The 16,173-nt window shown below is 35.2% G+C and overlaps 1 protein-coding gene and 1 non-coding gene across 2 annotated transcripts in view; one reads left to right on the top strand and one right to left on the bottom strand.

Moving 5' to 3' along the window:
- Positions 1–16,173, top strand: part of Ddx10 (DEAD-box helicase 10) — a 147,362-nt gene that overhangs the window by 33,330 nt on the left and 97,859 nt on the right. The window contains exons 11-13 of the mRNA XM_021206835.2: positions 3,377–3,464; positions 5,763–5,851; positions 8,408–8,879. Of these exons, the coding sequence (XP_021062494.1) occupies positions 3,377–3,464; positions 5,763–5,851; positions 8,408–8,879 (649 nt within the window). The remainder of the gene's footprint in view (positions 1–3,376; positions 3,465–5,762; positions 5,852–8,407; positions 8,880–16,173) is intronic.
- Positions 15,498–15,603, bottom strand: LOC115064857. Its single transcript, XR_003844687.1, has one exon. It is a non-coding gene; the product is annotated as a U6 spliceosomal RNA (small nuclear RNA).

Here is a 16,173-nt window from a genome sequence, read left to right as displayed (position 1 = left end):
CTTATTTAGAGGAAAAAATAAAGGACTTTAAAGAAGTCTTATGAAGAAGTTTTATGATCACAGCAAAATTGAAGGGAAGTACAACTGCTCCACATTCCCAGCCCCACACACAGTCTCCTCCAGTATCTGCATCCAGTTAATTGGAAACTTGTTACAACTTAGGAATTATATTGACATATCTGTGTCACTGAAGAGTCTCGATTTCATATGAAGGTCTCTCTTTTATCACTGTAATTAGCGCTGGCGAGGTCCACTTAGAGAAGGATGTGTTTTGGTTCATGGTTTCAGAGGTTGTGTTGGCAAAGAGGTGTGGCAGGGCAGAGCACCTCTTCTGATGGTGGGCTAGGGAGCAGAGAGAGAATGCCTGAGCTTGATGCTCCCTATTCTGATGCAGTCTAGTCTAGTTAATGAAAAATTTAACATATTAGCCCTTTACTTTTGCATGTAATGTCATTGTCATACTCGAAGTAATCTACATTTTCTCCTATGTTAGTTGCTAGAAAGTGTGTGTGTGTGGTGTGTGTGTGTGTGTGTGTTTGTGCACTAGAGGTGGATGTCAGGATGTCATTTTCAATGACCTTATTATTTTGAGATAAGATCTTTAACTGAACCTGGCTGGCTGGTAAGCTAGGATCTGCTGTCTTCCCCGACTCCATCCCTAAATTCCAAGTCGGGGCTTCAGGTGTGCATGACTGGGTCCATTTTATCAAGTTGGTGCTGGAGATCCAAACAGATTTTCCTCCTTGTGTAATATTTTGTCCATTTTATCATCTCCTGAGCCCTTTTCTGCCTTTTATTTACATCTGTGATTCAAGTTGAAATAAAAGTATGTGCTGTATTTATGTGTTTACATGACCAGTTCTAATACCATTTATTAGAAAGACTAACTTTGTTCCATTATGCTGATGTGGTTCCTTTGTCAAAAATCTGTTGATTATACACCTGGCTGTATTTTTCTGGGCATTGTTCTTCTTGGTTTGTTCTTTTGCCAGTTACTGTCCTGTCCTGATTATTATTGCTTTATACTAAGTCTTGAGGTAGGAGCATGACAGCCCTGCAGCTTGTGTTTGGAATCAGTTTATTGATATTCATAAAATAACTGGCTGGTATTTGGATTGGTATTACATTGAATCTGCAGATCAAGTGTGAAACAGATTGAAGCCTTGACAAGATAGAATTTTCCTGAAACTGAAATATTGTGAATCTTGTTTAATTTCTAGCATCAGAGTTTTTGGTTTTCTTTATGTGGGTAGATCTTGCTCATACTTTCTTAGAGTCCTCACTCAGAAGTTCTTCTTTTCTTACAGCTTTAGTTTCTGCTGTCTCATGTCTGGTAAACAGAAAGCTTTTGTTATATTTGCATTCTGAAGGCTCGTTATAATTTTTATTAGTTCCACGAGCATTTTGTTCCTTTCTTTTGATTTTCCAAGTAGGTCATCAATCATTTCACCTTCAAACAAGTATAGTTTTATTTTTTTCTTCTCCAATCAGTATGACTTTAGTTTTCTTTTTTTTTCTTCTGATTTACTACATTGAAAAGCAGATTTCTCTGCTTTGTTCTTTTCCTTTATCATTTTATGTGGTTGGATGTTTTGCTTGCATGTATGTCCTTAGTGCTGTGTGCTTCTGGTGCTAGTGGGAACCAGAAGAGTATGTCAGATCCCCTGGATCTGGAATTACAGATGGTTGTGAGCTGCCATGTGTATACTGGGAATTGAACCTGGGTCCTCTTAAAGATTGTTTATTGCTCTTAACTGTAGAACTGTTTCTCCAGTACCCCTGCTTTGTTCTTGATTTTAGTGGGAATATTAGAAGTTACCCATTTATATTAATGATGATGTTAGCTCTAGCCTGTTTTTCCTCCTCTTCCTTTTCCTCCTCTTTCTTCTCAAGAAAAGACATTCTTTATTGAAGTTTTTCATTTCTAGTTTATAAATACCTTACATTTTGTTACCTACCTATTCTGATGTGATGCATTATATTAATTTGCCTGTTGAATGAATGTTGACCCCATCATGGTCATGCTACAGAATTATTTATTGGTTGGTTGGTTGGTTGGTTGGTTGAGATAGAGTCTCATGTAGCCCAGGCTAGCTTCGAATGTACTGTATAGTTGAGGTGGTCTCCAAATGCTGAGATTAACCTGTGTATGTGTTGTTCATGTTGTTTATGTGTGTGGTGTATTTGTGGTATGTGCATATGAGCCTGACTCTCTCTGATCCTGAAGCTCATCAATTTGGCTACCTTGGCAGCCTAGCCAGTGAGTCTCAGGGTACCATCTGTCTTTGATCTCTCTGAATCTTCCCCCAAAGGGCTGAGAATACAGAAATGTGCTACAGTGCCTCTCAAGAGCTGAACGTAGATACTTAAAGTGTGGCAGGTACTTTACCAACCAGGTCATCTCCCCAGACATGACATCTTTAAAAAAAATATTGAAATAATTTTGCAGAATACAGCAGAGAATAAAATAAGAGAAAGAATTTCTTATTTACAAGGGGCATTATGGATTGAAAAGATATCTCTTGAATTGAATGTTTTTTGGGTTCTTTCATTTCAAAGGATCATAACCTCTTATTGATGATATATGCACTGGGCATAGTGGAATCTATCAGTCTTCCTTTTATTGGAGACTTTGAAAAAAGCTTAATTTGTCTAAATGTAATTTGGACTGAAAAAACAAAACAAAACAACAACAACAAAAAGTAGCAGGACTGATAAAGAATATACAAGATAAAAATTGACCATAAATTGAATTGTTGAAGCTAGTAGCTTTGCATGTTTTGAAAATTTTCTCTAATAATAAAGGAAAAACTGTTCTGTTTACACTTTTGGTTTCCTTGTTACAACTCTAGAATTGGAGTAATGTAATAATTCAGTTTGAAGTTAGGAAAAAAATGGAGTCTCTTGTGAGATGTAGATTCTTTGCTATAGCCTAGTTAAGCAAAATTTAATGTTTCTGATATATTTAATTTAAAATAGATAAACAGTTTTTTTTTACTTACTTGAAATAGATTTTATATATGGTTTAAAAAGAAGCAATGTCATTTGCAAAAATGACATGAATTTCATCTTATTATTTTATGTCCTATGGGTGTCTCCTTTCTAGCTTTGTTAAATTAAGAAGTAGCCTGTGCCAATAATTATGTTAATATAGATGGATAATATAGATAGCTTTCTCTTCCTCATCATTTGGTTGGAGAAATCTGCTGTTCTGTCATTTTCTTCTTCCTGTGGTTATTCTTGGACCATAGATGAGAAATAATGTTAAATACTTAAAAGTCAAATGAGGGGGCATAAGAAAATGTTATGTATAATTTTCTGTTTTGGAAAATGAGATTGCTTTTTTAGTTAACCATTATTTTTTTTTATTAAAAAGAATCAATCCAGAAAAACTTATTGATGTTCAGAAGAAATTAGAATCATTTTTAGCTCAAGATCAAGATTTAAAAGAAAGAGCTCAAAGGGTAAGTCACTTTTAAATTCAGTATTTGATTTTTGGAATGGAATTATATAAGGAAGTTATATTTTATCAATTTCTGCTACTTCTATATTGCATGGCCATAACTAAATGGTTTAAACAATATAATTTTTACATAGATTACTTCTTAATTTTAAAAAGTGTTTTTTAATATTTACCTGGGTGTAATCTTATTGGAGGCACAGAGGAAAATCGAAGATGATTTTTATATTTGAAGCAGCCTGGTATCTAGTATACTTAATAAAACTTAATTTCCTTTTTCAATGAAATTGTTGTAAGTTTGATTGCATTTACTGACTGAAAGATTAATATTCTCTGTGTTAGGCTAAATTTCTAGATGGTATAGCATTCTTGCAGAAATAAAATTAGAATCTTAATATTTTTGGAATTCTTTTCTGAATTAAAAAGGTCTTTAAGAAATTGCCTAAACTTACAGATTTTACTTATGATGTATATTTGACACATTGTAATGTGTCTACATTCCGGAATGGCCAAGTCAGCCTAATTAATCTTTAGATCAGGAGAAAGCTGGAAATTAAAACCCTTAAAGCAGGTCAGTTGTTTACAGACCAGGAAATACAAAATGCTGAAAAGATATTTCATGGTTTGTGCGTATGGAAAGTGATCCTGAAGAACAAAGATTATAGAATAGCACACTGAAGTGAGCAGTGTGACTTGTTGCTATCACACATGAGTTAGCAGGATGGCTGTATTCCCGGCACCATCAGGCTATTTGATTTCAGAAAAGTAACTTTCTAGCTTTTGATTATAATCTGTGTGGAACAAAACCTATAATGGTGCATTTTCTTGTGGATGATTGCAGGAGGAATACTGTTGAACCAACTCCATTTTTTTTTTTTTCTTTAATGCTTCTGGAGACAGAAAATGGTTTGTTGGGAGATTTGTTGGGGAGAAAAGATTAACTTCTTTTCTACATTACATTAAGTAAATGTAGAGGTGCAGAAGAAAATGTAAAGTTTGAGAGATATGGACAAAAGGATTAGAATACACTTTATAAAAATTATATGTGTGAACTGTATATATTCTTGTGTATGCATGTGTATGTATGTGTATGTATAGGTGTGCATACATGTATATGGAGGCCAGGGGTCAATTATGGATGTCTTCTTCAAACATTCTCTACCTTATTGTTTGAAAAAAGGTCTTTTATTGTACCTGGAGCTATGCATCAGGCTAGACTTAGCCTAGCTGGACTGCATGTTGCAGTTATCCTATTACAGGGATCCTATTCTGTTACTGGCTCCCCAGTGCTGGGATTACAGGCACATTTTGTTTACATGGCCTTTTAATGTGGATGCAGGGCATTCAGACTCAAGTTCTCATGCTTATGTGGCCAGTACGTTACTCACTGAACCATCTCCCCAGCCCCATAAAAATTATCTTTAAAGTAAAAGTAATTGCTTAGATGTATTTATTATCTATTTATTTTATAAACAGATAGGAACAAGATGACATAGCTATGTCATAAGTATAGTTTTAGGTTAAAAAAAGGAAGTAAGAGTTTTCAGGATGATAGTAATATATAACATATATGTATATAATTATTTGAACTTAAAGGGAAAACAATCTGTCATAATTTGGCTAATTTATTATAGTGAAATTTTATTTTGTTGAAAACTTAACTTTTGAGTACTACAGTAATATAACCAACAAAAAGCATTTATTTGTGTCTACTCTATTTCAAAAGATTCTGCATGTTCTATATAACTGTTCTCATTGGCATAACAGTGACTTAGGAGACACTGTTATGTTTTTGATAGATGAGGAAATTGCATTTAGAAAAATGGTGTTTGCTCAGCTAATAACATATACAGTCAGTATAGATTCTCTATCTGTTTTATTCCATTGCCCGTGTTGTCCTCATTGCACCTTATTATAATTACTACTAATTAATATTCAGTAGATTTTGAGAAGCCAAGTAAAAATACGAATTTTCTCTTTGCAGTTAAGACTTCATATAGCCCATTCTGGCCTTGAATTTCCAAGTCTCTCCCCTCTCCCTCCTAAGTCCTGGAATCATAGTCAATGCACCACCATGCCCAGCCGAGGTGGTATTTTTTATTGTCTTGGACTGGTGGAATAAAATGAAAAAAGTCTTTTCTAATATAGTTGTAACAGCTTATTTTTCTGTGCATTCAAAATAGTTTTATTGATGTTTTGTGTTTTTTTCATTACTACTGAATGTTTTTCACTACTATGTAGTTTTCTATTTTGATTTAGCTTAATCTTCAACTTCTATTACATTGTGCTTTTTATTTTACAGTGTTTTGTCTCCTATATACGCTCAGTATATCTTATGAAGGATAAAGAAGTATTTAATGTGAGCAAGTTACCTATTACTGAGTATGCACTGTAAGTATTGATAACATAGCTGCAATTAAGCTAGAGGGACTGTCTATAGTGCATTCTCTAAGAGCCCTAGGTTAGATTATTCTGCTTTAGAACAGTCCATTGGAAATTTTCAGAGAAGCGTATTAAATGAAGTCTAGAAAATTAGCTCATATTTAGTTGTTGCCAGGAAGGTTCATATTTATAAGTTCTGAATTTTTTTTTTTTTTTTGTCTTGCTACTGTTATGTACTCTTGCAGTTCCTGTTGCAAGATTAGTGACTCAGGAATGGCTAACTGATTTTGTTTGAGTAATTGAGAGATTATAAAATAAAAATAACCTTTTAATGTAAAAGGGTAGAATCAGCTCTATTTGAGGGAGTCTTATCTTGACAAAATCTTTTAGATGTCTAGCTTAGGTGTCCCAGATAAAGTATGTTTTAGACAAGTCCTCTCTGTTTAGCTTGTTTTTTAAGACTTTGAGTACCTTTTCTTCCAAATTAAGTTTAATAAAGAAAACTAAAAAAATATTTTATTTGAGGATTTCATACCTGAGAGTACAATATATTTGTATCCTTTCCACGTCCCCTTTATAATAAAACAATTGACCTTGGTAAGCTGCTGTTTTCTATTCTGTGTTAGAGTATATGCTTAGTATAGCATAGTCTATCAGTTGTAATATTTTAAAATCCTTGTGTTAGATAACAGTGCAGGACAGTGTCAAACAGCACTACTGTTTTAGTAATGCGTGGAGAACCATGTGTCATGGATAACATGCTCTTGTTGCCTTAGGTTTATTTACTAGCTCCTAGTTTCATCATTTTTAATATCACCCAAAGGTTAGGCTTTTTAGTTACTTTTGTATTCTGTGTGAACTTCAATATTTTTTATTTTGGGTGTTGCAGCTAGAATATTCACAAATGATGGGCACAGGTTTCGAATACTGTGGGGACATAATTAGAAGTTGTTTTGTCATATCATACTAGTAAATGTCATGATTGCCATTGAAGACTTGCTTTTGGTGAGGTTTAGAAAAGGTAAACAGTTATGTTACACTTAAGTGATCAGTATAATTTAACTATGTTTTTTAGTTTATGTTGATATTCAGATGTATAATTTTCTTGAGGTGTATTTCCTCTTGAAGCCTATGATAGCTAAAGCAGTTGCTAAGTCTATAAAATATCAGGTTTAAAAAAAATGTACTAAACAAGTACTTTGAGTGCCCAGTGTATGTAGGTCATTGCATTCAATGATATAATTACACACACACACACACACACACACACACACACACACACACTATCTATCTATCTATCTATCTATCTATCTATCTATCTATCTATCTATCTATCTATCTATCTCCATTCAGGTTTTCTTGAGAAGTATAAATGTCACTGTACTATATTACGAGAAATCTTCTAGTATATACAAACTTATTGTCCCAACCCTCCTGTTACAACAGTAATACAGTAATGGCAGAAGGGTTACCACTATTATATATTCGTTACTTTAACTTCATTGTATCTGTTTATTAACTCTAACGTGACTCTGTTAGGTAGATATTCTCAGTCCTTCCATTTTTCAGATATGATAACTGTCTAGAGAGGAGACTATTCCTGAGATCACACAACTGTTAAATGACAGATCTGTGCATGTTGAACTTCAGCAGTTCTATTTCTGAGCTTGTGCTCCTCAATATTGAACTTCTCAACTGTTGTGAATTATATAGGAAAAAAGTGGATAAAGCTGCCATTTATTCATTTATTTATTTATTTTGTTTATTTATATGCATTATCTTGGCACACCTGGAGACCACTATGTAGCTAAGGCTGTCCTTTAACTCATCTGCCTGCTTCAGCCTTCTGAGGGCTGGGGTTAAAGAGCAATGGTTGTGCACAATGCCTGCTTCACCTTTGCTTTTTTAAGTTAATTTGTATATACCAATGGGAGTTTAGTGAAAATTGTTGGTTTTGACCGTGTAAGGAAGCAACCAATCTTAAATAGAATCTTGCTCTGAGGGTGGAAAAACAAACAAAAAACCAGTAAAATTTCCTTCTTTTAGCTCCTTTAAAAAGAAAAATGCATTTTTTTTTATAGCTGTGATTATGCCATATTCTTTTTCAAAAGTGGGATTTGAGGCAGGGATGATGGTATATGTATTGTGCTCTAGTCTTTGAAAATAACTGTTTTCCATTCCTCAGCCATGTCTTTTCCAGTTTATGTAGTAGCTTATGTTTTGCAAAGTACCTTCACACAGTTAATTGGCATCTCTGTTCTGTGTTGTGAGGAAGCTGAGAGTTGGATTTGAAATTGGGTCTGGTACATGAGTATGATCATCTTGTTTCTATTTGAATGCTCTTTATTTCATACTATTTCAGCTCTGGAAGGAGAGTGAAGTGTCTTAGACATTTTCTGGACAAGTACTCAGTTCATTTTGGCTTGTCTTTTGGATCATTTAATCTGTCAGCATTGATGTATCTTAAAGGGATGGTTTTTTTTAAAAAGCCTTGGACATAGATCTGTGGAGAAACTTTCATACCACAAACATACCATCACTACTTTTGTTCTTTCATTTTTGAAGGTCTCTTGGTCTTGCTGTGGCACCACGGATAAGATTTCTTCAGAAAATGGAGAAGCAACCCACCAAAGAATTGGTAAAGAATCAAGTCACTGAAGCAGTTCAGCTCAGGGCTCCTTCCCTTACCAACGATGAAGTAGAAGAATTTCGAGCTTATTTCAGTGAGAAAATGTCCATCCTTCACAAAAGTGGGGAAAGACTAGAAGAGACAGAACACAGATTGGCTAGTGGTGATAGTGACGAAGAACAGGAAGAAGAGACAGACGATGAAGAGACGGACGATCATCTGGAAAAAGCAAGAAAGCCTCACACTGACTCTGTTGTCAGTATTGAGGAGGCACAGAAGGTCAAGGAAGTTCCTGTGCAGTTCTTAGACAGAGATGATGATGAGGAAGATGGTCCTGATGCTGACTTCCTCACAGTGAAGCGGCGTGATGTGTTTGGGTTGGATCTTAAAGAGAATGAAGCACTGTCGGTAAGTGAACTCCAAATGGAGTTTTCATTATTGCATTAAACTTTTAAATGTTTGGAGCCAATCGACACCTTAATACTGAGTTTTCTATTTATTTAGGTCTCCTTTACTACCTTTTAGCATTGTTATACATTTTACACACATATTTTGTTAGAGTAGTCTTTTACTATTTGGTACTCTTCAGTACTATTTTATGTGAACCTTAAAGTTTAATTTTGCAATTTTTCCTGGGCAGTAGATAGAAATACAGTTTGTTTTTATGTATCATTTATTTAGACTGGTGATACTTTTGGGAATTCTTTGAAGTCTTCTATATAATTGATTATATCATCTTTATTTGTAAACACCAAAACCATAGTTATTATTTTTACCTTTTATACATCTCTTATTTCATTTTCTTGCCTGATTATAACTTAAGAGTGTGAGAAGTAAGGACAGATACCAATTTGTTGTTTTGATAGTAGTTGGGATAAACATTTAGATATTATTCTTGTATCTGATGTTAGCTTTCCAGTTGTTTTTGTTTTATCAGATTGGGAAAGTTTCATCCTATTCTTGGTTCATGTAGCTTTTTTTTTAAACATAAATGGATGGTTCTTCCATTTACACATGTCACAGGCCATTGTGTATCATCTTGATATATTGCTAATTAAATGGGTATGAAGGATTGTCACATTCTCTCTCTCTCTCTCTGCAGTGTGTGTGTGTGTGTGTGTGTGTGTGTGTGTGTGTATGTGTGGTGTGCTTGCACACATGCATTTTTCTTTCTTTGATATGTGGTGAGGGCTTTGTTTATAGTTTGGTTGATGATACAGAGCATAAATGTTACAAGAATACCTGGAAGGAGGAGAGTATATAAGGGCTATGAAGACAGGACTTAAGATTAAAAAGGATTTTGCTAATAATTGTATTTATAAGAACTTTTAAGGAAGGGAATGTCATCATGAACAAGGAGAGGCTTGAAGATAGAAATCTTTTATGTTATGATTGAAAGCTAGCTTGATTGTTAATTGTACCAGAGATTCCAGTGTATCAGTTTTAGCTTGACAGGTTCATAAGCGTCACTTAACTTTTTATCTATAAAGTCATTTACAATAGATCAGTCTAGTCCATGTTTAAATGATTAATAACAGATAGCTTCTTTTTTATGTGCAGAATGATCATTTATTTGATAGTAATTCCTAGATAATCTAGAATTATTAGCCAAAGTGATAAGTGGAACTTTAGCTGAATTGGCAAAGTGCAGTGATTGCTGAGACCTATGTCTTACATGTTTTTGAGGATTTTTGACATGGTTACTTATTTCCCATTTTAAGATTGTAAATCAGGGTGATAGTAAGGGATGTAAGAAACATGGCAGAGAAATGCCTTATTTTTAGATTGAGGATTTTGGAAGCAAGATGGTTTGTGGCTTCTTTTTGAGCATTGCTTTTAATTTCTGTGGAGATTTTTTTACCTATTAATATCTCTGGCCCAATTCCACTCTTCATTCTTTTTATTCCTACTATTTTTTTTTTTTTTCTTATTCTGTCCTTTGGGTTGTTAATTCAGTACCCAATGAACCACATTCAAGTCTGTCCCCCAAAATAGCTATCAAACTAATTTTAAACAGTTAATATATACTGGTAATGAATTTCCTCTTGCTTAAATCATTATAATCTTCAAGTTACTGATTTGTAGAGTTGTTCCAGTTGATAACCATGCTTATCAATCTTTCTATGGGTTGATAAGCATGGGTTTTTCTGGGCATACTGAATTCAGCGCTGTACTTCATAGACCGGTTAGCACACCCAGTAGGATTGAAGAAACATTTACATAGTAACTTCAGATATGTCTAAAGAGTGAGCAAAAGTAAGCAGATTTTAAAGGGCAAACAAAAAATTCAAGAAAGAGGACTGGAGAGATGGCTCAGCAGTTAAGAGCACTCTCTGATCTTCCAGAGGATCCCTAATTGCACTCCAGTACCACATGGTGGCTCACAGGTGTCTGTAACTCTAGTTCCCTGGCATCTTCTTCTAACTTCTGGACTCTGTGGGCACTGTGAAGAACACACAAGCATGTGGGAAAAACAATCATCCACATGAAATTAAAAAAAAAAAGTGTGGTGGCGCACGCCTTTAATCCCAGCACTCGGGAGGCAGAGGCAGGCGGATTTCTGAGTTCAAGGCCAGCCTGGTCTACAAAGTTCCAGGACAGCCAGGGCTATACGGAGAAACCCTGCAGGCTAGCATAGGGTAGCCTAGTTCTGAGAATGAGCCACAGTACCATTGTGAGACACACTCCAAAAGATGTTTGAATTTTTTACATTTAAAATTAAAGAAAACTTTAAGTTTATTTTTGGTGGTTGTTTTGAGGAATGTACAGTGAACAAGTTTGCTAGAGAATGAGCCAGACTTCTGGAAGAGCCACAGAGTGAAAAGCTCCCAGTCATGGTAGAAAAAACTTCAACTTTGTTTTGACAGCAAATGATAGAGAAGCTGATTAAAAAATCAGAAGACATACAAAGGCATTGTGAATCTGGGCCATGTTATCAACTACTTTGGCCTAATTGGTAATGGAGAACAACATAGCCAATAACTCATTATGCTCATTTTTGGCTTGTATGATATATTTTTAATGCACTGTATATATGATCTTATCCAAATGGTCAAGGAGTAAAACACTGGGTCATTAAAGACATTTCAAAACACTTTAAAGGGTTGAATGTATGAGCAGTGTGTACTACATTATAGTTGAATTGAAATAGAAACCAATAGAACATATTCAGAAGCCTAAAATATCAGGAAATTGTGTCTGTCTAAAGTTTTAAAACAGTGCTATCACTAAATATCTTTTTTGGCCTCTTAGCCGATATATAACAATATTAACAAAGGTGGTCATTAATATTAATGAGAAGTAGAATAGGTTACATATGGATTATTGAAATTCATGTCTAGATATTTTTGAAGGCTAGCAGTAAAAATCCTTATGTACCGTGTGTCAATACTGATTTATTATACTTGTGTTAATTTTTCTGTGGAAATATCAGCAAATATCTATTCATCCCAGGTAGGATACCATTGACAGAGGAACAAAAGTTTTTGGTGAGCCAGTGAGTTTACTGGGTTTCCTTACAGGAGGATGGTTGACTCCCATGTATCTTTATCATTGAAAGCTCTCACTCCAACATAGGTGACAATCTACTATCAGCTGCATAGATTGAATCCTCCTTTAACCTTTTACCTTTGATATATTCTAACACTTCCAGAGACAGCATATAGCTGGACAGAATTCCGTATAGCTGAGGTATGGGAAGAGAGTGACTATAATAGCAGGTGAGGTGATAGTGACATTACCCCATCTCCTTTGAGAGAAGTCGAGTTAACCACAGCTGCTTTGATTAAGGTGTTCATGGTTGGACAATGCTCTGGCAATGTGACGATTTCTGATGGGAGTCACTAAAGGGATGGAAATTGCTTTGATATTTAGTTCATGTGCTTATTGACTGGTCTGTGTTTTATAAAATAAAAACACTGAGCCCATTCTCCAGCCTGTAACAAAATATCTTTAAACCAACACCACCACCACCAACAACAACAACAAATCTTGTTCTATTTTCATAATTTTTCTGTAGATTAGCTTTTCTTTTTTAAAAAGATTTATTTATCTCATGTATGTGAATACACTGTCACAGTCTTCAGACACACCAGAAGAGGGCACCAGATCTCCATTACACATGGTTGTGAGCCACCATGTGGTTGCTAGGTATTGAACTCAGGACCTCTGGAAGAGCAGTAAGTGCTCATAACCACTCTCCAGCTCAGAGCCATCTCTCCAGCTCAGAGCCATCTCTCCAGCCCGATCAGCTTTTCTCTAGTATCTTGGTCTTCTAACTTTTTCTCCTTAACCCCCACTTTTATTCTCTTTTGTTAGGAACCTTCAGATTCCAACTATAGCAATGCTTCAAGTGCACAACATACATTATTCTCTAAGTATATGAGGCTTACTATGGTCTTAAAATATTAAAAGAAAAATACCACAAATAGTGTATTGTAGTTGCTTACCATTCTGAGTACTTTTGTTGCAGGCTTTATTTGTTCATTTGTTTGTTTAAGTGTAATAAGACCGTTCATGGCATAGTAGTATATGATCCAAGAACCTAAGAATCTGGATATTCACTGTTACTAGGTCAATAAACATTCTGGAAAAGTGGCTCTAAGTTAAGATTAATGACATGGACTCTTGTTTGTGTACAGTGGAAGTAGGCTTTATTAAGAATTATATGAAAGGACAGTAGTGCTTTATAAATGTTCTTCAAGGGCTTTGGGGTTGGAGTGGAACAGTTGTCTTGATATCATGAACATGAGAGTCTACTGTGCACAGTGAATATTCATGAAATTAAAGTAGCTGAAGTATTATATTTTTTTTATTGAAAATAGATTTTTAAAATACACTGTATTCTGATTATAGTTTCTCCTTCCCCAACCCCTCCCAGATCCTCCCCACTTCCCTACTCAGCCAAATCTATATCCTGTTTTATCTTTCTCTCACTAGGATTCAAACAATCATCTAATGAAATAAAATAAGATAAAATAAAAATTATTCCTAATGACATTCTGCCTACTCAGGAGTAATTTTATGGCTACTTTCCTTTAGCACACCTAGGTTCTGATTCTTGGTCACCAAGGCAGTATCAGGTATGGGTTCCATCTCATGCAGAGGCCCTTAAATCTAATCAGATATTGCTTGGTTAGTTCCATAAACGTTGTGCTTCTATTGCACTAGTGCATGTTGCAGATAGGTCTTCCTAAATCTAAGCGTTTGTAGTTATGTTAGTATTAGTCAGTAGAGGTGAATACTCTATGTAGGCACCAGCTTGACTTCTTTATGTACATGAGTTGTGTAGATGCTGTCTTCAGCAATAAGGCTTTACTATCATTTTGTGGAGAGCAATCAATGGCTTTGGCAATAGCCTGGGTTGTTTGGGAGTTCCTTTGGGGCTCCTTTGGCCCCTTTGATTAGATGTAACACATTCTCAGAACTGGAGGCTTCATTTGTTTATAAGAGATGTCCAGTTTGGGCTCTTGTCTTCCTCGTTCTAAATGGATCCCATTTAGATCACCTTTATACATGTATACATTTTAAGAATCTTATACTGTACTAGGTTTCCATATGGCCCCGCAAATAGCCTTTACTTTTATCTGTCTGTCCCGTATCCCTTCTTTTGTTCTCTTCCCTCTTTGATCCTACTGTTCCACTCTCCACCTCTACATCCATTCATAACTGTCTATTGTATTTTTCCCTTCTTAGGGTATTGACCATGCCACCGAGTCACTTACTCTATGCCCAACCTCTGTGATTATATGGTATGCTTATCAAAGACTTACAGCTAATGTCCACCTATATATCAGCAAATATTTACTATATATTTATTTTGGGGGCTGGGTTACCTCACTCAGGATGATTTTTCTTTCTAGCTCCATTTACCTGTGAATTTCATGATTTCATTTTTTTTTAACAGCTGGGTAATATTCCATTGTGCAAATGTACTATATTTTCTTTGTCCATTCATTAACAGACATTTAGTCTGTTTCTAATTTTTGGCTACTGTGCAATAAACATAGTTGAGCGAGTGTCTGTAGTAGAGTGGTAGTCCCTTGGGTAATAGATCTAAGAGGGTATAGCTGGAGGTAGATCTGTTCCCAGATTCCTGAGGACCTGCTACACTGATTTCCATAGTGACTGTACAAGTTTGCACTCCCACCAACTACTGATGAGTGTTCCCTTTATGCTACATCTTCACATCACAAGCTGTCATTTGCTTTATTGATCTTTGCCATTCTGACTGATGTTAAGATGAAATCTCAAAGAAGTTTAGATTGGCATTTTCCTGATGACTAAGGATGCTGGATATTTCTTTAAGTGCTTCTCAGACATTTGTGTTCTGCACCCTATTTTTAAATTGTGCTTTTTCTTGATGTCCTGTTTTCTTAGTTCTTTATATATTTTAGTTATTGACTATTAGATAAGTAATTGGTAAAGATCTTTTCCCATTATGTATACTGTTGCTTGTCCAAATGATGATGTACTTTACCATACAGAAAATTCAGTTTCATGAGGTTCCATTTATTAATTGTTCTTAGTACCTGTCCTTTTAGTGTTTTGTTCAGAAAGCCTTTTCTTGTATTAATGAGTTCAACACCATTTTCCACTTTTTCCTTTTATTAGATTCAGTATATCTGGCTTTGTTGACATCTTTGATCCATTGAGTTTTGTGCAGGGTGATAAGTATGGATCTACTTACATTCTTCTACATGTAGGCATTCAGTTTGACCAGCATCATTTGTTGAAAATGCCATCTTTTTTTCCAGTGTGTATTTCTGGCTTTCTTTATAAAAAGTTAGGTGTCCATAGGTGTGTGGATTTATATCTTGGTCTTTACTTTTATTCCATTGATTAATGTGTGTTCTTATGTCAATACCATGATTTTATTACTATAACTCTTTAGTACAATCTGAAGTTGGAAATGGTATTATGTATAGCTGTTATTTTTATATTCAGGCTTGTTTTAACTGTCCTGGGAATTCTTTTTGTGTTTTCATATGAAGCTGAAAATTGTTCTTTCTAGTTCTGTGAAGAATTAAAAATGTGAAATCTTTTCTGAATTTGCATGTTATCCTTTTCAGGGGCCATGCTGACCTTTCTTGTATCATTACAGTTTTAGTATATATGCTGCTGAAATGTGTACCTAATACACATTTAATCTCTTTGATTTAAAACTAGTGAAACTTAGCTAGTGTAAGATAATTATTGCTTTATAAATTATTGTGTTTTTTTAGATGTCCTGTATGTTGTCCTTCCAACCCCTTTTTATTTTATGTTAAAGTACATAGCCTATGATGGCTTTTATTTATGTTTGTGGTGATTGACTATGCCCAGCCTAGGGAGTGGCACTATTTTGGAGGTGTTGCCTTGTTGGAGTAGGTGTGCTACTGTGGGTTTGGGCTTTAAAACTCTCATCTTAGTTGCCTGGAAGTCAGTCTTCTCCTAGCAGCCTTCAGATGAAGATGTAGAACTCTCAGCTTCCCCTGCACCATGCCTGCCTGGATGCTGCCATGCTCCCACCCTGATGATAATGGGCCGAACTTCTCAACTGTAAGCCAGCCCCAATTAAATGTCCTTATAAGAGTTGCCTTGGAATTGAAGATCCAGAAATGAATCCACCCACCTATGGTCACTTGATTTTTGACAAGGGAGCTAAAACCATCCAGTGGAAAAAAGACAGCATTTTCAACAAATGGTGCTGGCACAACTGGCG

Source organism: Mus pahari, chromosome 10 (genome assembly GCF_900095145.1).
Source record: "Mus pahari chromosome 10, PAHARI_EIJ_v1.1, whole genome shotgun sequence".
Taxonomy (NCBI): domain Eukaryota; kingdom Metazoa; phylum Chordata; class Mammalia; order Rodentia; family Muridae; genus Mus; species Mus pahari.
This window is presented reverse-complemented; position numbering and strand designations above follow the sequence as displayed.